Source organism: Perca flavescens, chromosome 21, assembly GCF_004354835.1.
Source record: "Perca flavescens isolate YP-PL-M2 chromosome 21, PFLA_1.0, whole genome shotgun sequence".
Classification (NCBI taxonomy): Eukaryota; Metazoa; Chordata; class Actinopteri; order Perciformes; family Percidae; genus Perca; species Perca flavescens.
Genome location: NC_041351.1, coordinates 18,598,103 through 18,621,179, shown reverse-complemented (window position 1 = coordinate 18,621,179; position 23,077 = coordinate 18,598,103). Strand labels below are relative to the sequence as shown.

The window sequence follows — 23,077 nt, the reverse complement described above, 5'->3', positions numbered from 1 at the left end:
CATAGTCGGATAGTATCAAACTAATCGCCATACATACATTTAATAAACAGTAAAAAGACTGTAAGATAAACAGAAATATATATCAACTGAGAAAAAGAGCAGTTTGTTTTAGGCATGTGGGCTGTAAGATTACACACACTAAGGATCCAAAGAAAACTTTCACACTCATATGATAAAACTATGTAAAAAAGGAGGCTAACAAAAATGTAATAGTATAAGCGTTAAGTAAGGAAGGATACACATTAGGGTCAGGCCCTACCTTAAAATTGTAGGCCTGCTTCAGTACAGTATTTGAGCTACTGTTACTTTCCATAGCTGAACATGATCGTCTATTCAGTTTATAAGCCAGCAGCGCCACCTGTTGACTTTTTAAGCTACAAACATCTGCTGCCGCGGAAACAGCCAATAGGAATAAACAAAAAGCAACACTTCCTGTTTCACGAGGACAAGTGTTATGATGTGAATATCAAAGATTACCCCTTTATGATTTAGACAGCTTTTCATTCATCTCTACTCGCTGAATGAACAGCGGGGACACCCCACCTGCGCCGTTTGACGGTTTATGAGAGGCACCTCAAGGTTGGTGTGTTTGAACTCTTGTTCATTTGCTATTTCTAGAGGGCTAACGTTAAGCCTGTAAGCCTGCACCAAAAGCAAGATGAGTGTTGTCGTTAAAGACTAAATCTGCTTTTACTGTACGAGGAGCGAGCGTTTGTTTGGAGAATTATAGCTTAGCTACATTTCACTCTATTGTCATTCACACCTGCGGTAGTGATGCTAATTTGTAGCTCGTGTCGTTGGCACGCACAGTGCTTATGCAGCTACATAGCTTGTAATGTTGACAAGCGTCACGCATATTGCAAAAGAAAAAAAATGCTGTTTATGTTACTGTCGTTGTGTCCTTACGTTGTCTGTTTTTATACTTATTATCATTAGGAGCTGAATATACAGCATACTGAATGTAGGTGACCGGTATTATAGCGCAGGTTACGCCTTTTAGCAGCAGCATCCCTGCAATGTTGTGAAATTAAAACCACTTAACAGCATGCGCGGAGTTTGCGGGGGGGGCAGGGGGAGCACTGCCCCCCATGGTAGCTGAAACGGGTAATTGCATTGTTTCAAAAATGAGTGGAATAATTACTTCTGACATAACAGATATTTATAAATACTTTAAAAACACAAAACAACTAAATGGGGCTAGGTAATACATCTGATTTCATATACTGTTTAGTAAAAATAATATTTTTTCAGGGCTCTGCCTCTCACCTGAGACCATTGTCGACGCATATGCAGGACGCAAAAAACAATTTGTTGCACTAGTCGGGACATCTTACCGTGCCAACGTTACAATAAAGGTTGCCTAAATGCCATGTATATAAATTTGCTGTCAGCTTATTAATTGAATGCGCGTTTTGTGTAGATTTGGACTTTGATACGTTTTATTCCACTTTGTTTAAACGGTAAAGTTTACCTCGTTCACCTGTTTGGAGCTGACTGGTGAATGTGACGCGCGTATAGGCCTCGCTGGATACACCGTGACTCTGTAAATCTACTGATCGCTGTGGATGACTTGTTTTCATGTCAGTGGATTACGGCAAAATACTGATCTTTTTTCTTAACGTGTCTTAACGTTTTATGGTGCGATTGCGCTTGGTTTCTGCGTTTGGAGAGGCATCTCAACAGACTGGAGGTCCAACACTGATTGTTCACTGTTAACCTACATGTTAGTTGAATTTAAGTGTCGGGGCATTCTGCCACCGTCTGTCTATTGTGCTCCAACACAGCCGTGCCCACGGGCGTCAGTTTGGTTTGAAATGTGCTGGGGACAGAGACTCTTTCGGAGGTACATTTCCAGAAGTGCTGGGTACAATGACGCATACGTTTTTTTTCTCTTTCGCGCAGGTCAGGTTTAATGTACGTAAACAATGACCAATGATTACCAAATTTCTCTCTAATATTGCTCCTCATAACCACGGAAAACTGTCAAAAAAAATAGAACCCAAAGTCCAATTATTATGGACGTTATCGGACATTTCTGCTTCACATTTTCAGCGGAGCAGCTGTTGGTTGACTCCCAACGGTTCTCATGGGCTTTATAAGTCCTAACATGAAAAAGCTTAATGTGGTTTAATATACCTAAACAACGATCAGTAATCACCACATTTATGGTTAGATTTTTTGACAGTTTTCAGTGGTTATGAGGAACAATATGAGAGATATTTGGTAATCATTGTTTAGGTACAAGCTTTTTCCTCGCTTTTTCCTCGCCATAGCCTGTCAAGTTCTTTTGACAGGCATAAGTGTTCATTTCAAGATATGGCCATGATAAATTTGGTGAAAGTTGTTGAGGTACATTAAACCACGTTAAGCTTTTTCACGTTAAGCAGAACAGGCAGCGTTGTGAACAGAGCAGCGTACAGCCTGCGCAGCAGCAGAGCGCCTGCCCTGTGGGGACAGAGATTGTTGTGGATTTTTTGTATCTGTCGCTCAAGAATTATATGCGTTATGGACTTCTTTTTTTAACTAAATTGAGCTCGAGGTTTTAAATTGTTACAATGTAAATTCAAATCTGCTTAAAAAAAATAAACCTATGTTTATTTAGCATGTTTGTTTTGTCCATATGTGATCATGCTGTGTTCCCCAGGTCTCAGTTGCTACAATGAGTTTTTTTTTTTTTTTTTGCCCCCCCCTGGCTCGAATGTCAAACTCCGCCTATGCTTAACAGCAAGCTTTTAGCAACTCCTGCATTGTTTAGACTGTATCAAATGGCATTTCACATTTGCCATGCAGGCTTAAATGTTGGGATGTCATTGTCCAGGATGTAGAATTGGGTCAGTAAAGTGGTGGAAACAAACCAAAAAAACACAGTGAGCAATGGATCATTGCCACCTCAACACATGACGGTGCTGATTAATGTGTACAGCTCTGCTCCAAGTGAGATTTTTAGCATTGGTTTAGAGGTCATGCTTTTTGCTTACCCAAATTATATAAGAAAACTCGCATACAATACAAACATTGTGTTGTACAGTGCAAGTGCAGTGAAATTGATATTAATGCCTTAATTAAAGAAATTAGGAAAAATCCAACCTTTAATGACACAAATTTTCTTTGTGAATGAATAATGTATTGTAAATAAATAAATAAATGTCTAGGTATGGTGAAGAGTATGTGATAATGGGGGACTATTTTAATTCCAAAGGCCAAGGGAACTTTATCAGGATGCATACTATCCTGGATCCATGAAATAACTGGCCTTTAAAAATAAAAATCTGCCTGCCTCTATGGGAATTTAACATAGGGGTGATACTTACGCCCCCCTGTATTTTAAGGAAGAATATTTATTTACGATACATTATTCATTCACAAAGAAAATTGGTGTCCTTGAAGGTTGGATTTTTCCTAATTTCTTTAATTAAGGCATTAAGATCAATTTCCAAAAGATGATTTTTTTTAAATTCCTCTTTTTAGTCAACTTTAGCATGGGTTCCTAAACTCATGAGCAGCACTGTATACACACACACACACACACACACACACACACACACACACACACACACATTAAAGTTGATGGACAAAATGCCATAGCCTTTTTGACAGAAGACATTTTGCCACATCACAGTAGGAACAGCACAGGTGTTGATTTAATGAACAATGGCTAAATTCCACTAAGATGCTTCAGTGTAGGGCTGAACGACTTTGGGGAAAAATCTAAACGCGATTTTTCTGCCAGATATTGCAATTACGATTTTATTTTTTATTTATTTATTTTTTAAAGTTTAGCTACACTGTGTAACAGATAAAACATGTCATGGAGCATTTTAACATGAGACACCATCAAAACTGCTCTTTACTCTTATGCAAGGAAGAGAACATAGATGAATAATATGAATTGCCAGCAAATGAAAAATCCACTGAAAATAGGACATTTCTGTTAACAATCTGTGATATGTAACATTATTCCAGCATTTATCTTATTAAAAAATAGTAAAAATAAAAACCGGAATAAAAAATGTTAAACCAAATGTTACACCAACCATTCAACTAAATATTGCAGATTAGATTTGATTAATCGCCGTCGCATTCTTTCAAATCGCGATTTCAATGTGAAAACGATTATAGGTCATATATTGTTCATGCCGCACGCTGGCTCACCATCACACTGTCGTTCTCTTCTCTTCTGCTACCAATTTCAAATGTTTCTTTGTATGTTGTTTTATGACAGAATCCAATGTAATTCTTCCATCTAATTCTTTCTATTATAACATTGCAGCTTCTAATTTAATTCTCTGGCCCAGTAAATCTATTTAGTGCTCTCTGTCAGACTCATTCCTCCTTAACCTTTTCAGACCAGGCTGACACACCATTGGGTTCATTATAACAAGCATTTTTAAAACCCTCTGAACTTCAGGGCATGATCACACAGCATGCAAAGATACATTTGTAAATCTGTATAAAATGATGACCACATCCTGAATAATTTCATTGGGCATACTGTAATTATGCAGCTATAATAGTGTATGTTATGATGTATTAACTGTGACTATTTTACATAGTACTAACAGTCATACATCTTTGTATTTGCATCAATGTTATTTTAAAATGCACTTTTTATCAATGGGTTTTCTTTAATATGTTTAACTTATTTGTATGAAACAATTGTATACATTTTTTTCAAATTACGCCTGCATACTGCTGTCTTGATATTTAAATATTTCTTATTTTTATTTGATTGTATTTTTGTTGGAATTTTCATTTTGAACTCAGGTCTCACTTTTAAATGAGATCTTGATCTCAATGGGATTTCCTGATTAAATAAAGCGTGTATGTATATATTTTCATTCATTCACCCAGGTTCCCAGTGCACCACCATGCCTGTCTCCCTGCTGTGGGCGGTGGATGTGTACGGGCGGGTCTACAGCCTGTCCACAGCGGGGCAGCTGTGGGAGCAGTGCCACGATGCCCAGATGGAGTTCAAGCGGGTGACGGCAGCTCAGCAGTGCTGCTGGGGCATCGCTTGTGACAACAACATTTACCTGAATGTCCACGCTTCTGACCTGCCAGTCCGCTACCAGGAGGAGACCTACGAGAATCACGTATGTGTCTAATGGGGAAAAAGAAGAAGATGCTGAATAAGTCAATGTTAGAAATACACAAAGAAAAGAAGCCATGGTATATTTTCTCCCGCTATGCTGGCTAAAATACCTTTTTATATTTTTCTGTGGCTATCCTATTAATTTCTACACAAAGTAGGCCTATCTTGAGTGCTATCGAAAATGTGGAGCTCCCCTTGGACTTGTTATGTGTGTTTGAGTGACTGAAAAAGAAAGTGTAACATTACAATAGCAGTGTCCCACTTCCTCTGTTGCTAGCTCCAGCACACTGTCAGCTGCTGTGTGCCCTCACAAGCACATCAGAAGCATGTTGAACCTATTTTTAAGAAAAATACCACATACAGTGAAATACTGTATGTGGAACTCAAATGGTAGAAAAAGTACCTGCTTCCTGTTCATTTTTGTAAACGTCCTGGGCCATAAGGTTGTTGTCACACAACTGTTAGTTAATTTGTCAATACTGTGCAGTGGCTGATCTTGTGACTTCCTCTCCAGGGTACATGCTCCCTGTGTGTGCTCTAATATGCCACCTCTTTCTTTCTGTCAGCGATGGAATCCCGTTGATGGTTTCTCAGACCGTTTGTTGCCAAGCGACCGCTGGCAGTGGAGTGATGTCACAGGTCTGCAACACCAACCTCTGGACAACTTCCGTATTCCCTCTGACAGCTGGGAGTGGGAAGGTGACTGGTACGCAGATGAAAACTTTGAGGGTGAGCCCACAGAGAAAGGGGTGAGTGTCCAATTATTATTATTCAGTGTGCCAATGTTCAATCGGCACAATGACTATTATCTGTGTGCCAATGTTCAATGGTGTGGTTTGACTTTTCTAAGCTGCACGGTTTTCACAAACTTTGCAAAAGAACGTTGCAAACTTTCTGCTTGACTTTAATGGGAAATCTTCGGGAAATCGCTTAACATAGCTCAAAACAATCCCTCTTTGGGGCCATACGTTATCGCCATACTTTAATGTAGAAAAATAATTAAACTTTTAAACCAAAGACAAGACTTTGGCCTTCATTGGGCTCAATGGGCATTCTGATATCAAGCACGGTTTCTACCAAATCACAGTTTATGTATCATCCAATTTTCAAACCGTTTCAGATTTTCCAATGTGTGTGTAAGAGGACGGAATGTTGAGAGCCAGAGGGGAGGACAGAGGGTGAAGCTGCAGGACAATCCTCTGACATTTTTCTGAATAAATTGCTCTCTCCCCTACAGTTTTCACGCTTCATACATCATGGTTGGTCAGAACGTAGGAAAATTTGTGCTGGTAACTATGGAATCCACCGCACCTACATTTTTGGCTCTGTTCATACCAACTCCCGATAGAAACAACAACAACACAAATTATCTGGAAGGACGCAGACGGTTCCCTGTTTGTTACCTGCTCTGTGTCGCATATATTTGGGTTTTGAATTAAAGAACAAACGTCAGCACCACCACCATCACCATTTCATGATGGACTCACTGACCAACTGACTGACTCCTAACTGCCTTCAGGCCTCAACACCAACAGCTGTTTTCACAGAGACGAGGCTCTGGTGCACCTTTTGATAGTCCTGCTTCTAGCTAAAAAAAAACTAACTCCTATCGCTTGATCTTTAATACTCCGAGAGATATCCTGCTGAACATCCTGTGTAATTATGGTGTTTTGTGTAAATAAAGTGAGGATAAAAGCTGTCCAAAAAGGGCAGTTTCTCTTCTCCTCCTGGTATTTCTTGTATGATTTAATACAGGAGGCATGTTGCAGTTGGTGGACAACGCTTCACTTGGAAGCTCACTGTGCCTCATGTGAAAGTCTGTTTGTCTCCCTAAGCACATTGTCAGAAAGGGCACAACATTCCCTACATTTTGATGTAAAATAAATGCATGTGAGTTAAAAGTGGATGGTGTAGCAAGGTAAAAATAAATTTGCATCTGCTGCTCCTCACTCAGTCAGTTGGATCCCCCACTCTGAGTCTGTACATTATATCCCAAACATGAAATATGTGGAACATTTTAAAGTTTGAATTAAACAAAACACAAACTCCTCCTCCTATCATGGAGACTCTTTACTGTAGGCCCTGTCAAACAGCAGATTTACTGTTAGCCAATGTTATCGGATGTGCACCAAGTAGTAAGCACGCTGTCAAAATTTTATGCGGAATTTTGTAGTTATTATTTTACTGCTTGCATTGCCTTACTTCAGCATCCATTTCTGCCTTCGTAATTCCTGCCTTGTTTTAATGATTGAGGTTTTTGTATCTGCAGGGATGGACCTATGCTATTGACTTTCCTGCCACCTACACCAAAGACAAGAAGTGGAACTCCTGTGTTCGTCGCAGGCGATGGCTCCGTTACAGGAGGTACAAAGCCATGGACACCTGGGCTAAGGTGTGTGTGTGTGTGTGTGTGTGTGTATTTTTGTATGTGTGTGTGTTTGTGTGTTTGTTTACTTGTGTCACTCTCCCTGTGTGTGTGCTGACAGATCCCCCCACAGCAGACAACTCTACCAGATCCTTTCAGCGACATCAGTTGTGGAGGTTGGGAGATCAACGAGGAGCCCAGGGGCCGGCTGTCACTGTGGGCTGTGTCCCTGCAGGGCAAGGTACAGCTCACAAACACACACACATGCAACACCCACATTAGACTGTGGTATACATGGCAATGTACTTTGATTAGTTTTTAATTTGTACAAATTAAGTCAGTGACAGTATTAATAAAATAGCCTATTACTGTCCTCTCTTTTCATGCATGCTGGGCCACATTTTCTGGTATTTGCCACTGTGAAAGAGCAATAAGCATCAATCAATTATGTATTACAGTAATACAGCATAGTTTATAGAGCCCAACTAACTATGGAAGCATATCTTGCAGTTTGTACTACTGAACCTTTGCTGTCATGCAGCTCATAAAGGCTGTGATGATTGTAAAAATATAATTTGTATAAACTGCATCAAATGTAATTTCTCTAATGGATTTTCAGACTTTGTTATACTGTTTGTGTGTCTGTTTAATTATTTGTTGATCTTGTTAATGCCCATAGCAAGATCACACGCTCAGTCTTGTCAGATAAACAACTGTATTTGCATTGCTTGATGCAGATAGATTTTCTCTCCTCACTTACTGTCCTGCTATCACGCTTGATGATCTCACCCATTCTTTTCCCTCCAGGTGTGGTTCAGAGAGGGAATCTATCACCACAATCCTGAGGGTTCTTTTTGGGAGGACATCCCTATCCCCGGGGAGGTGGTCCAGATCAGTTGCGGGCCGGGGGATCTGGTCTGGGCGGTGCTATGGGAGGGGCAGCTCATTGTCAGAGAAGGCATCAGCAGGGACTGCCCAAAAGGTACACCTGCTCTCTGGTTGGAGGAGGATGTTGTTTGCGTGTAATTGTGTTTATTCTACGTTTTGAGAATCATATTTTTTGCATGTCAGGTACCTCCTGGGCGGTGGTGGACTCTCCCAGTCCGGATGTGGGAGCCACACATGTAGCCGTGGGAAACAATGTTGTTTGGGCTTTGACCAAGGACAACAAAGTAAGAAAATTCTACTATAAACGTTTTGAAAGATGCACAACATGATTAGTTGATGATTACATGATTACTGCTGCTAAACAAATACCAGCTACCTTTTAATTAAGTACTAAGTATTGTTGTTTGCTTATTTGTATTGCCAATATCCAATATCTTACTTCATTGTTTATTACATATTATTATACATTCCTACATTTTACATACCTTTACATAACTGTGTGTGTATATATAGTTTCACTCTATAGTTATTCCTAATACTCATCAATGCAATTTCCAGTATTGGTATTAACCAGACGTGTTTAAGCAGATGTGTGTTATGCTAAAGAGCACTTTTCTCCCCACTCTCCTGCTTTGCCAGGTGTGGTTCAGACGTGGCGTGAACTCCCACAACCCATGTGGCTCCGGCTGGATCAGCATGGTGGGAGAAATGATCATGATCAACGTCGGACTCAACGACCAGGTAAATTCCAGCCACATGACATCACACCCTGCGTAAAACTGGAAGCAGCATGTCACGTACCTTCCTCTCTGCTGGTTACCTTAGCATTGGACATATTTAAGTCAACAAATTATTGTTGCTGCGTAGGTGTTGGCTATCGGCTCCGAGGATCGGGCGGTGTACTTCCGACAAGGTGTGACCTCTAGTGAATTGAGTGGGAAAACCTGGAGGGCCATCACCGTCCCCCGAGACGGAGACCGATCCCACTCCAGTGCCAGCGCAGGCAGCCTGCAGAGGTGGAGAGGCCTCAGTGGACACACACACACACACACACAGATATAGACAGAATTCAGTCAACATTTTAGGGAGTGGGCTGCTGACATTTGTAGAGCCACACACAGCTCACACTCGTATAATAGTCAAGGTTTAATAACACACCAAATATTTATAATTACATGATTATAATTATTTGCTATTTTTTTATGACAGGACTGTTTTGCAAATGTGATTAAATTGATATAATCGGGGTTCAGTAACCACTGTAAGAGGCAGTAAACGGCTAAATTAGATTACAGACATACATTTCCAGTGCAGGCCATCATGTCAAAATTAAAATGTTTGCTGGGAAAAATTCAGTTCCTCATTCTCTCGTTCCATGTCACAGTGCTGGATGTTACTTCTGTGGTGAGGTGCGTGCTCAGTCAGTAGTGAGCGATGTGGAATCAGACCCAGAGAAAGGATCTACAGATGGAGCCAGCTGCCTCGTGGCCTCCAGCTCACCAGAGTCCTTTGTTGATGCCCCCACAGACCACTCTGACCAACCTACTGAAACCCCCAAACCCCGCATCCCCAAAGTCACCAGCGACAGCTTCATCTCTGAACTCGTCTCTGACCGAGAAACAGGAAAGACCTCAACAGAGGGCGTTCCTGCTGGTCCAGCTGTTCAGGAGGAGGAACCCTTCCCCGGAGAAGAAGAGATCAAAGCCCCCTGTGCGGGTGTAGCTATTTCCCCTAGCCACTCTGGAGGTCCTCTTGACCCCCAGTGGAGTAATGTGGATCTAGAGGAGGCGCAGGGCCATCCGGTCCAGACTGGAGCAGTGGTGGACTCAGCTGACACCTGCAGCTTGTCATCAGTGGCCACATACACTCTGGCCATGGAGGACCCATATGGGGCAGATGAGCACCCTTTATGGGCGTGGGTCAGTGGAGGCGGCTGCTCTGTGGACAGTCACTCCCAACTCAACTGGTTCAACTGCTCAATGAATGCTTCATGTGAGTTAAATGAGAGCGCTATCTAGTATTTTGATTGTTGAATCAGGTTTTGGAGGTCAATGAGATCTCCAACTACAAACACACTACAACCCATGCACTGTATGAAATGGTGTGGCAATATATTCCATAACACCTGACTACAAGTGACTATTCATGTAACATCTTAGCTCCAAAACCAAGGCATGATTGCATTTTAATTCCATGTCTGCAGGAAACCTGTGGTGCAGTTAAGGTAAAAAATAATCCGTCCATATGGTTTTCTTTTCTTTATTTCAGTTATTGATTTTTCCTTTCTGTTCATTCCAGCGATGATCCAGTCAGTCCAGTCAATGAGTCTGTCTGTCACCCCAGCCCAGACGGCAGCCTGGCGAAGACAAATCTTTGAGCAACTCAGTGAGAGGACCAAAAGAGAGATAGATAATTTTAGACATTACGAACAGGCCATAGAACAGGTACCTGCAGCAAAGTTGTGACCTGCCCAACAGCAGTAGCTTTTATACTTGATCTTCAGGATATTTGTTCTTTTCTACCTATTTCTTCCGTCTTTTATTTATCACTAATTAATTCTCTCCTCTGCCTGGCCGCTTACCCCCAATGCAGTCTGTGTGGGTGAAGAAGGGAACCATGCAGTGGTGGAGAGACTGGAAGCCACACAAGTGGATAGATGTTCATTTTGCCCTGGAGCAGTTCTCAGGATCAGAGGGCAACAAGGACGGCATCCTCTTCATCTATTACAACTTTTATGAGGAGAAGAAGGTGAAGAAGAAGTGTGTGTGTTTTCAGGTTGATGCTGTGTGAATTAGACTTTTGTCAATACAAAATGTGAGTTTCATAAGCCTTCTTGAGGAAAATAGTTTTGATAGTGTCAAGGTCAGATTGTCATAATCTCTGTAAATGTTAACGTATATGTTGGATTCATTTGGGGTCATTCAAATGAATCAATACTGCCGTTCCTCTCTTGCACTCATACTTCTTCTCTCTCCTTCTCGTTTCTTCGTCTATTTACTAACTTTCTATCTACTTTTTTTCTCTTCTTCCCTCTCTGCTGTCCCTCTCCAGTACCTGCATGCCTTCATCAATGAGGTCACCATCCTGGTTCCTGTGCTAAATGACTCCAAACACTCTTTTGCCATCTACACTCCTGAGCGGACCAAACAGAGGTGGCCAATCAGATTGGCAGCAGCCACAGAGCTAGAGATGCATGACTGGGTACGTATGGATACAGCACAACCTTTTTTTTTTTTTTTTTTTTTTTTTTTTTTTTACTCTCAGAAAACCAGAATGGTGAATACCAATCTTGTAGGTGATCTAGATGCCCAAATGATGTGCACACACATTCCTACCATTCTCTGCTTTTCTTTCTGTTTTTCTAATCACTCTGCATTTTTCTCTACCTTCCTTTCCGACCCCATCCGTCTGCATTCACCGGTCTCAAGCTGGCGTTGTTGAGTGACTCGTGCTGCGACTCACGGGTAATCCAGGGTCCTCCCTCCAAACAGGCCATCTGGTCGGTCACCTGTAAAGGAGACATCTTTGTCAGTGAGCCCTCTCCTAGTCTGGAGGCCATGCCTTACCCCACACCCTGCGACCAAATGTAAGAATAAGAGTGAAAAGAATAAACTGTATATATGTTTGTAATTTCTAATATGGGCCACATTGGCTTTTATTTACTCAGCCTTTATGAAGCATTTTTTTCCCTTTTGTGCAGGTTCTGGCGGCAGGTTGGAGGTCACCTACGTGTGGTGGAGTGCAACAGTGTTGGCATAGTGTGGGGGATTGGCTACGACCACACTGCCTGGGTCTACACCGGGGGCTATGGAGGAGGCATCTTCCAGGGACTGTCCAGCAGCACGGATAACATTTACACACAGGTGGATGCCAAGAGTGTCTACATCTATGAGAACCAGAGGTGGAACCCTGTCAGCGGCTACACCAACAGGTAGAGTGCTCGCTCCCGGCAACGCTGACATCTAAGTTAAGGAGGGGAAGTTTTCACTTCCACAGCTGGCATCTGTGAAATAAATCTGCCAGTAGAAACTGTTGCTGAAATATTTGCACTGATTTATTTATGGTAGCATAATGTTTTTAACGCAGAAATTCCCGGGCTAATATGGCTGACTGTTTGTACATAGCCACCAGGGAGTCAGTAAAAAAATTTGATTATCAAATCTAAGAACCGATGAAAAAGCAGTGGCTACGCATTTCTGTTTTTACTGTTTACACTTTACATGTCATGGAAATATGTGACAAATACCATAATACATACGGCATCTCTCTAAGACTACCTGTCACTGCAATTTGATTAGGTTCCAAATTTTGAGTTAAGCAGAGCAATATGACATTTAGTCTAAACCTTTTAATATAACACTATGATGTGACAAACAAATACAAACACTACTATGCTACATGTCCATGTTGTTTTTAAACGTTTGATTTGAAGTATAAAGTCACTCATGACTCATTTAAAGTGTGTTTGGTTTCATTTAGAGGGCTCCCTACAGACCGCTACATGTGGAGTGATGCATCAGGACTACATGAGTGCACAAAAACAAATATGAAACCCCCCTCCCCTCAGTGGACATGGGTAAATACACACACACACACACACACACACACACACACACGCACATTAGGAAATGCCCTGTGGTGATCTGAAACCAGTCCTGTAGTGCACAGATTAACCACAATCCTTCCATTCTGAAACAAACTATAAATATTTGGTCTTGAATTATCACAGACTAGGTGTGTAGCCAGAAATACAGATGTGTTCAGAGTTTCACTTCCCATACTTTTTGTTTTCAGGTGTCTGACTGGGCTATCGACTACAGTGTGTCTGGGGGGACAGACAGAGAAGGCTGGCAATACGCAGCTGATTTTCCAGCGTAGGTTTAATTTGCCATTCATTCCTCAAACCCACCTGCTGTGTCAGTTTATCAAGCTACGCTGCCCTTATAGTTAGGACTCTAATTTATTAATTTATTTTTCTGCAATTATTTCCGCCCCTTCCCCATCTCTCCATGCAGGTCATATCATGGATATAAAACGCTAAAGGACTTTGTGCGTCGCAGGCGATGGGCCAGGTACTATAAAAAGCAACACTGTCATATAAGTCTCTCCAATGTATTTGCTCAGCAGGTGCACAGTGGCCTGAGAGCAGCCTGTGCACTTGACATTAGCAGTTTCAATATAGATTTAGCAGAGCAGAGAGAAAGAGGTCTGGCAGGAGTTGATCTTTGGTCAGTGTGGGAAAATACATTTAATGATTAATCAGTAGGCAATACTTGAATAAATTAATCACAAAAAAAGTTTTTACAATAGATCTTAAATCTAGATAGTATTAAATGTATAGCTGATTTGACATATATTAAGGTGTTGAACACAATAAAATGAGCATATGTACAATTTCTTTTTAAGCATTATAAATTACATACTTTGAGCAAAAAGACATAAAATCAACTCGAAGATTCTGACTGTTAAAAGACCAATGGCGCCAGAACATAGGGCATTTAATTTGACATTGAAAGATTTTTTTGAAAATTGTGTAATTAAAGATGCATTTTAAGAGATTTTAGCAAGGTTTCATTTTCATAATAGACTTCTGATTATCACTGAAAAGTCCACCTATGATGTACCAACATGACTCATAATCGAACTACTGTATGTTCACATGTTATATCTAACGGTTCACCAGTGATGAAAGTGTGGAAACATTGTGTAGAACAATGTAGAACAAAATAACACCAGTAACAATGCAGGAACACATAAAATGACACTTATGGATTATTGCCCCAGTGCATGCTGGGATGGTTGACATGATCTTGATAATGTCACATGATCATCACTCATCCGAACATATTACAGTATTTCTGAATTGCTAAAACACATTTTTTGAATGTTTCTCTCGCTTTCTCAAAACCTTAAACACAAATCACCAAACTTAAGCTACACTGTCAAAACCTTTGACTTGTCTTGCTATATCAAACAATTGTTTCAGAACTATGTTATCTTTACCCAAAACCAAACACTGTTTTCAGATAACACACACACATCCAGCTAATACATAAACACTACACAGCAGTCATTACACACTACAGAGATAAATGCAAAACACTGCACTCAGGGCAGAGCAGGGGAAAAATTATATTTATTATGAAGTACTTGCACAATCCTGCACACATAAATGTCGTCACAAACAAAATATGCAGCAGATCGATGTGTTGGAATCATTCTGCCTCAGCATCATGCCTCTGTGCATGGTCAGGCCACAGGGCCTCATCAACGTCACAGGCAATCCTGTCCCTTGCTAAACAACGGGGAAAGAATCTTTTAGCATGCCGAATCCAACCTTGAATCGCTTCCACTCCAATGTTGTCACATGCTGCATCCATTGACCGAATGAGATTTTCCTGTACAATGGCACATTGACCAATAATGTTGCGGCCTCTCCTTCTCCTCTTGGTGAGATTGAAGCCAGCTTCATCCAAGAAGATGCACTCATGAGACCTCTTCATGGAATCCAGTTGAAACATTCTCTATAGAAATGAACAAAAATTTATTTTTGAAGTAACGTAAATGACATAGCATTCCAGGCTTCATGCCTCTGTATACATGTGTTGCATTACATTCAACACAGTAAAAATGTACAGTAACTCAATAGTGCTGTATAATCTCTGGACATGATGACTTACTTGTACATATTGATATCGTAGCTCTTTTACCCTTTCAGAATTTCTCTCAAATGGTACTCTGTAGGCTTATCAGGTTGCGTTTCAGGACACGGTCAATTGTGGAGAGACTCACCATTTGGATTTGACATGGCTTTATATCCTGATTACTGATTAGGTGCAACACATTACTGATTTGAAACAGTTGTGTTCAATTTTGAGTGCTTGTGTGTTACCGATGCCAACAGTGTGTTGCTTGTGTTTCACTTTTGGGGGCTGTGTTGTGCCATTTTTAGTTGAAGTGCACCACAATGCTACATGTGTTTTGTGAATGACAATGTGTTTACAGTTTTGCACAAAGAGTGATTCCAATTTGCTAGTTCTGTCTAACCACATGAGAAGTGTTTAAAGTTTTGCAAACTGTGTGATTCAATCAATAAAGTGGTTTGTACACTTGCAACTTTGGTTTTGCAAATGGATTTTAGTGTTTTAGCAATTCAGAAATACTGTAATACTGATCACGGTTCAAACTTTCAAAATAAGAGTGTACTGTTATTCAAAATAACTTCATCTAGGATTATCAAATCAATCATCAAACTGTTTTCAAATGACCAAATTAGCTGGATGAGAATTAGCAGGATTATTTTAGCCTGACAAACCTGATTAGGTAAACCACATTTGACAACAGTGCCTTGATTCTATGGCCACAACTCATACTCCGGTAGCATGTTTTGTTGCAGAAATTGCAGTTAGGGGCACCTGTGAGCAATGTGTTTTCCTCCTGCACAGAAAGTGTAAATTGACCACCACAGGACCCTGGCAAGAGATTCCGCCTATATCACTGAGTGATGTGACCATTCTGCCGTGTGCAGCTCAGAGCAGCGTGGACGTGGTTCCTCTGTGGGCGATCAGCAACAAGGGAGACGTGCTCTGCCGACTGGGAGTCACCACACTGACACCTGCCGTGAGTCACATTTACTGTACGAATACAGACACCCTAATGAACACCATTTGGTGAGTAACTCATAAGCCATTTTCCTGTTCTCGTTGCACCTGTGAGGAACAGTACCACATTGTCCTGCTTTCGACTAACGGAGCCCTAATGGAGGCTTTTTTGACTCGGTTATCATTCATGACTTTGTTATAAGAGTACAGCAGTACATCTGTTATGTCTTAATTCTTGTTGATAAGTGGCTAAACATGGACAATGCAAAGATACCTCCAGTGTAGCTGCAACAAAAGACAATTCAAAAGTACTTGGGAGGTAATTGTTGCTCTCTCAGGGATCCTCGTGGCTCCACGTGGGGACTGACCAGCCTTTCAAGTCCATCTCCATCGGAGCAGCCAGCCAGGTTTGGGCTATTGCCAAGGACGGTTCTGCCTTTTACAGGGGATCGGTCTCTCCACAGAGCCCGGCAGGTCAGTGGGAGAAACTCTGATTCTCAGTGTGGAAGAACAGAGAATGTCATGCATTGCATGCAATTTGAATCTAAAACATGGGTCTTCGATGTTTTTTAGGCCAAGGACCCCTTAGCTGAAAGAGAGACAGAGCAGGGAACCCCTACTACTGTTGTATGAAATTGCACATTAAACTTTACAAATAGCTTTGTATGGTGCATACAATACTAAGCTATTAAACATAAGAAGTGTTGACCTATTTATACATCATGTTTTGATGTTAAACATGTGGCAAAGTGAATCCTTAAGCTTAACTGTATCTACCTATAGGCCACCTATCATCAAATGTGTAAATTATTAATTTTTTTCTTACTTATAGGCCGATTTATCTTTGCTAATAATATGTTGGATTCATGTTAATGTTTATTTTCAGACATTTTAATTTAAAAAAAAAGAAAATTTCAATAATTTTGTTAGCCCTCCTGCACTAACTCTGAGAAACCCTTAGGGGTCCCAGACCCCTTGTTGAAGATCTCTGATCTAAAACATTAGATTCACTTAAAAATTAACAGAGTTAGGGAAACAAAACTTGTCAGCTTCTTGTGCTGCAAATAAAGATGATTTTCACTCATACAGTATTTTGTTGTTGTGTCTCCCTCTGCAGGAGACTGTTGGTACCACATCCCCTCCCCAGCCAAACAGAAGTTGAAGCAGGTGTCAGTCGGGAGGACATCAGTCTACACTGTAGATGAAAATGGTAAAGCGATTGCATTTGTATTTAGAGCTTACCTTTTTCCGCAAACGTTGATTTTAACAAATAGGTATCTGATATTTCTGTTTTGGATTTCCTGTCCAGGTAACCTGTGGTACCGGCAGGGTGTGACCCCCAGCTACCCGCAGGGCTCCTCCTGGGAACACATCTCTAATAATGTACGCAAGGTGTCTGTAGGGCCTCTGGACCAGGTCAGTACCACCAGCACTGTATTACACTAACTTATTTTATTTGGAAACCACATCATTCCACCATAAGAAATACCACTTTGAGGTTCTAAACAACCCTGCATGTTGTTTGTTTGTTTGTTTATGGGTGATCTTTGTCGTTTTGTTGTTGTGGGGTAGGTGTGGATCATAGCGGACAAGGTGCAGGGCAGCCAGAGTCTGAGCTGTGGAACAGTGTGCCATCGACTCGGAGTCCAACCTATGGAGCCTAAAGGACAGTCGTGGGACTACGGCATTGGGGTAATGCACCAAACAAACTAAACTGTACTACAACAGTGTTGTCAGGGTATTAAAAAGTCTTAAATATTTTATTTTGCCGGATGTAGGTAGTAATATTAGTTAGAAAATGTTTTTGTATCAGATTGCAGGCTGAGATGTTTGGACAGTGGATTGTGCTTTTTGTGCCTAACGCCAGAGAGTAAATATGTTTACTTGCCACAAAGACATGTTCCTGGAACTGATTTCTCTCTCTCTCTCTCTCTCTCTCTCTCTCTCTCTCTCTCTCTCTCTCTCTCTCTCTCTCTCTCTCTCTCTCTCTCTCTCTCTCTCTTTTCCTGTCTTTTAGGGTGGATGGGACCACATCACAGTGAGAGGGAACTCAATGGAGCCGCCCCGCATCCGTCTTCCCTCTCTGACCGCCCCAGCCCCTCAGAGCCCCCTGCCTGTCAGGAACATGGAGGTCAACGGCGATGCTGTGGGATGCTAGACACACACATTCTGTACATAGCCATCTTAAACCATATTACCTTTCTAGTAATATGTAGTATGTAGCTTTTGTTTGAAAGTACTTCTATTTTTAACACTGGAGTAGCAGCGATGCTGATTCAAGTCCAAACTCTGGAGGACAACCTTTAGTATTCACATCACTGCAGTCAGTGTAACAGAAAGTTATGATATTTTGGAGAAAAACCATAAACTGCTGAGCTAAATCCGTCTCCTTTTCTCTGGAGATTTTTAATCTTTTGACCCAAATGTTGTTCATTTTTACTGAACTGTGCGGGCGTTTCTGTCTAATTTTGCTCTTTGTCTTTGGTCACTGACATTGAACTTGATGGTCTTAATGCATTTTTCCTTATTTATTTATCAGGCTGTGATGTTTCTGTTGGTTTTCTGTAGTTTCTGTGTAGAGTACCTCACGTAAGGTCGATATGAACGTGGAAGGATGAGCTTTATTTTTTTTTAAAGGGGAAGAATTTGTCTACTTAAATTACAGTTGCTTAGCTGCAGTCAGCTCCAGGGCTGCTGTTTCTTGTACAAAATAAAAGAAATATGTTTTGATATTAGCCTACAGGCAACATGCTAACAAATGTTCCAACAGAGTAAAGCCATGCCTAAAGTTCTACTAGAGCATGCAGGACGATGTTTGATCCCGGCTCCACAGGCTGATTAATCTTTTTGCTGATCTTACACATCTGTAAAATGTTATACCACAGAACATGGATGCAGCATTTGCGTATAGGTTTCTGAGAGGAATTTTTGAAGCCTAAATTTGGGTGTATTGCATGCAACAATCCTGCCAATTTGGAGACAGAAAATCCAATTTAGGGTAATGTAGTGAAACCTGTGTGAACCGAGTTTAGACAGGCAAGAAACAGCCTGAGTGTGATAGGCTGAGACATCTGTGAATTAGGGCAAGCACACCAAAACATACTCTAAGCTTTAGTCCATTTTTATTGGTACAACTGAGACTGTAACAACTTGTAAGGAATTTAAATGTTTTCCCATTGACTTCAATGCACTTGGAGTGTTTAACTGGAGCCAGCATGTAGCAGCTGGAACAAGACCTGCACTGGCTTTATTTACCTGTGGTGGTGGCTGCTTGCCTTGTAAAAACAGTTGTCTTATGTTTTATCAAGATGTTAATTTTTTCGAAAAATATATTATCATTATGTTGTCATGGAGTATGTGCAATGGTTAGCGATGTAAATAAGGGAAAAGTGCGTATTACTTTTAAAAGTCTTGTGGTTGAAATGCTACAATTGAACCTTCCTCTTTCTCAGGAGAATGTTTGCATTTGCATGCCGTCTACTTCCTGGTGGTAGTAGAATGACTGAATGAGCAATTCAAAGAAAATGTTACAAAAAAAACACTATTTTTGTTATAAATCTGAAAAATATATTATTTAATAAGTATAGTGGTTGCTGAAATGGTAATGCGTAAAGGTGGAGTAGTGTTTGTACATTTGCCAAAGCGCAATTCATTCAAAATACAGTTTGTTTTCCATTAAAATAAATTCTTAAACACGCTGATGAATCCGTTCAGGTATTCATTTATGTTAACAGCTGCCTAAATTCCCCTTTATCATAATCTGTCTAAATATAATGCAGCCTTTGGTAAAGTGGAACGTATACAGAGATGTGTCTATTTTATCTGTGAATAACTAACATCATACTGTGTTACTGTAGCGTGCAACACATCAGTGCTGTTGACATTGTGGAGTACATTTCTCAAGTGTTGTGCATTGTCAAAGTAACAGTCCTTGTCAATAAATAAATGTGTTTATTGATAATAACTCCTCAAATAGTTTCTCCTGATCTTTTTCACTACCAAGTCCTACCTCCAGACATGTAAAAGTCAAATAACACACACTTCAAATATCATCTGCGCCTTCCGGCTAACTGGTGCACAACCTGTAAGAAGACAAGTGTTCTAAAATGCGTGATAGATTTTCGTCATGAGCAAACACTTTTTAGCTTCCACATTTTAATATTCATGTCCGCTGCTTGCTTTTCTTTTGATCCTGGATGTGACAGTTATGACTAGAGGCTACACTCAACAGGTTTCTCAACAACAGAAAATACACAAGAAGATCGGAAGATAACCCAAAAGAGAACAAGCTCCAGCCACATGCGGCTAAAGCCGTAGAAGATGAGAAATGAACATACAAGAGTGGTGAAAGATTAGCCCTTCCTTTCTGAGTACAAAAACAAATGAGTCTTGTCACCCTTCATAACCACGAATCATCTGCGTTTCACTGTGCAGTCTGCTAGGGCGTCATAGACTTGCATGAAGGGTAAGTTCTAGACAGCCCCACCTCTTGCTGTGGTCAAGCATGGGTTTATTGTCAGAGGTCAGCACCCATTTCCTACAGAAAACCACTTTCTGAGCAGATCCCAGAGCCTGAAGGAACTGGGTAAAGTTTGAGATTTGGCCCTAAAGGTAACCCCACACCTCTCTGCCTCGGAGACAGCCTCCTGGTCTTCAAACCACCTTTGCAGCCACTGTTAGCTGTGCTGGCTGAAGCTGTGCATGTGGGTGAGGTACTGGGTGAGATCATCCTCCCCCTCCTCCTCCAGGTGCTGTTGGTAGCACTGGAGCAGCTTGGCAGTGCTGGCCTCTGAGGGGACCCCACCAGCAGGCAGGCAGGCCCCTGACATGTCCACGACAACCGTGGTTAAGGCTTTGATGTAATTCTTTGCCAGGGTCAGTGTCTCGATCTTGGACAGCTTCTTGTCGGTCTTGACATGGGGGATGGCCTCGCGCAATGCTTGGAAGGCGTTGTTGAGTTTGTGCATGCGCTGGCGCTCCCTCTCGTTGCTCTCTAGTCGGCGGACGCTGCGTTCCTTGGTGCTGGAGCCACGTTGCCTGCGCCGCCGGCCTCCACCTCCTTGGCGCTTGCCGTCCCCGCCCCTCAGCGACCCCCTCCAGGAGCCACCGATCCGGACAGAGGCCTCTGAGCCTTCCTGCTCACTAGAACCTGGTTCTGTGTCTGGTTCTAGTTCTGGCTCAGGGTCAGTCCAGGTCCTCCTGGATGGTTTCACGGCCTTCCCTTTGGACTTCATCCTGCTGCCTCCTTCACCTTTCTCTCTCTGACAGTGTAGATCTCACAGCTTCAACAGGCCTGGAAGAAAAGATGGGGATGTTAGAGAAAGGACGAAAAACTTACAAAAGTGGCCTTTTAACATCAAGTCCTGAAAGTATTTGTATACAGTCTTCTCCCCGTCAGCAAGTAATCCCCAAATACTGAATAAGCCTCTCTCCAACTCAAACAGCCCTGCATCTTGTTGTATTTAATCAGCCTCTTGCAGTGTGAAAACTCCACGATGTTGGTCTGCTAATCTACGCCTCTCTTATCCCCACGGCCCTGCGATAATGCCCATTTCAAGGTTACACTCACAAAAAACACAGAGACCAGCCAACACTCAGCTCATTCACCTTCAATGCTCTTTGACTTCATTTTAACCAAACAGTAGATGTTTAGCTTAAAATATTGAATTTATGAATGAACTTCCTGAAGTCAGTCATGACGTTGAAATCTTCTGTAGCGTTAGGTGTAAATTCAGTTCAATTTGAATAGATTCACCCCAGTGGGTTTACAAGCAATGGAAATTTCTTTCAACCATATCATCAAATATGCTAATGTGTTAAACTGCTATAGATAAAGCTGTTTTACAATGATTGGTGCAAACAATAAAAAGAAGCAACAAAAAAAACTCCAGGGTATTTCTCAATCAACATCCCTCTCTTTAAACTCAAGTTTAATCACCCCTACGTTAGTGTTGTAACTGTTATGAGATAAACAGGCAAAAGTCAGTTTCGTTCACTGAAGTAGGCCTACTGTACATGAAGGCTAAATGGTGCACACACAGCAGCCATTAAAGTTAATGAAACACTTTCAACAAAATAAAAATAAAAAGTCTTACCTTGGAAGTTAAACTAACTTTAATCCTGCTGATTGTTTACAGAAAAATCATCCACCATGCAGCCGGTCATTCAAAGCATCTTCATATCAAGTAAAGAGCGGAGAGAACAGCAGAAAGACACGCGCGCGCAGATAACTGTCACAGGCGAGCTACCTGTAGCTGACTGATGTACACGTAGCGCTGTTCAGCCAATCAGAGAGCGAGCCCATTCCTGCAGCTCTGAGCTCTGCCCTTAATGTGCACACAGGCTGCAGCTGCTGCTGCTGCTGCTGCTGCTGCACAATGTCACAACACTAGTGTCCAGAAATGCTATCCAATAGAAAATAAAGGCACTAAATCAAATATTTATTCACCATTTTATTTGATAATCTAGCACTTGGTGGTGGAACAAATATTCAGATAATTTATTAGGACTAAGTAAAAGTGGCATTACTTACTATAAAATACATTACAAGTAAAAGTCCTGCATTAAAAATGTTACTTAAAAGTAAAAATAACTAAAAATAAAAAGTATCTAGAATGGCTCCAATCTCTTATTATCAGCTCGTTATCACTGATGCATTAAGCAGTACTTTTAGTAGTTGAATCAGTATCAGGGCATTATATTTTATAAACTGAGCAAATGTTTTTTTGTGCAAGGTAAAATCTAAAAGTACAGCTATTAAATAAATGTAGGGTTAGGGTTAAAAATAAAATATTTCCATTGGAAATGACATGGCGTAGAATTATGAAGTAGCATAACAAGGAAATACTCAAATAAAGTACAATTGCTTTAAAATTGTACTGAAATGAGTGTACTTAGTTACTTTTGTGCTGATAATCAGCATACTATAAAAAAAAATACAATGATTCAGTGTTTTCTTTTCAAATATTGTTTTCATCATATTATCAACATGGTGTCACATCACAGTGTTACAGTCTCCATTAAAAGACACAATTATTAACATTATTAACATGATTCGGCCTCGGAGTACAAGGAGATTAAAGGGTTAAAAGGGTCAGAAACACTACATTTTGGTTCCTCGTACACTCCTTT

General features: G+C 41.1%; 2 protein-coding genes across 2 annotated transcripts; one reads left to right on the top strand and one right to left on the bottom strand.

The window, feature by feature from the left end:
- Positions 1–399: 399 nt before the first annotated feature.
- tecpr1a (tectonin beta-propeller repeat containing 1a) lies at positions 400–19,914 on the top strand. Its single transcript, XM_028568010.1, has 24 exons — positions 400–579; positions 4,852–5,093; positions 5,659–5,841; positions 7,362–7,484; positions 7,579–7,698; positions 8,265–8,439; positions 8,529–8,629; positions 8,985–9,086; positions 9,213–9,361; positions 9,730–10,337; positions 10,644–10,789; positions 10,938–11,093; positions 11,397–11,546; positions 11,774–11,931; positions 12,046–12,276; positions 12,825–12,921; positions 13,140–13,219; positions 13,361–13,417; positions 15,791–15,965; positions 16,285–16,420; positions 17,064–17,156; positions 17,256–17,362; positions 17,519–17,638; positions 17,964–19,914. Exons 2-24 carry the CDS (start codon positions 4,869–4,871, stop codon positions 18,102–18,104), a joined length of 3,633 nt encoding a protein of 1,210 aa, XP_028423811.1. The 5' UTR covers positions 400–579; positions 4,852–4,868; the 3' UTR covers positions 18,105–19,914.
- bhlha15 (basic helix-loop-helix family, member a15) lies at positions 19,881–22,173 on the bottom strand. The gene is made up of 2 exons (XM_028568011.1): positions 22,042–22,173; positions 19,881–21,239 (listed from the first exon to the last, which is right to left on the bottom strand). Exon 2 carries the CDS (start codon positions 21,178–21,180, stop codon positions 20,623–20,625), a length of 558 nt encoding a protein of 185 aa, XP_028423812.1. The 5' UTR covers positions 21,181–21,239; positions 22,042–22,173; the 3' UTR covers positions 19,881–20,622.
- Between the last annotated feature and the right edge of the window lie 904 nt (positions 22,174–23,077).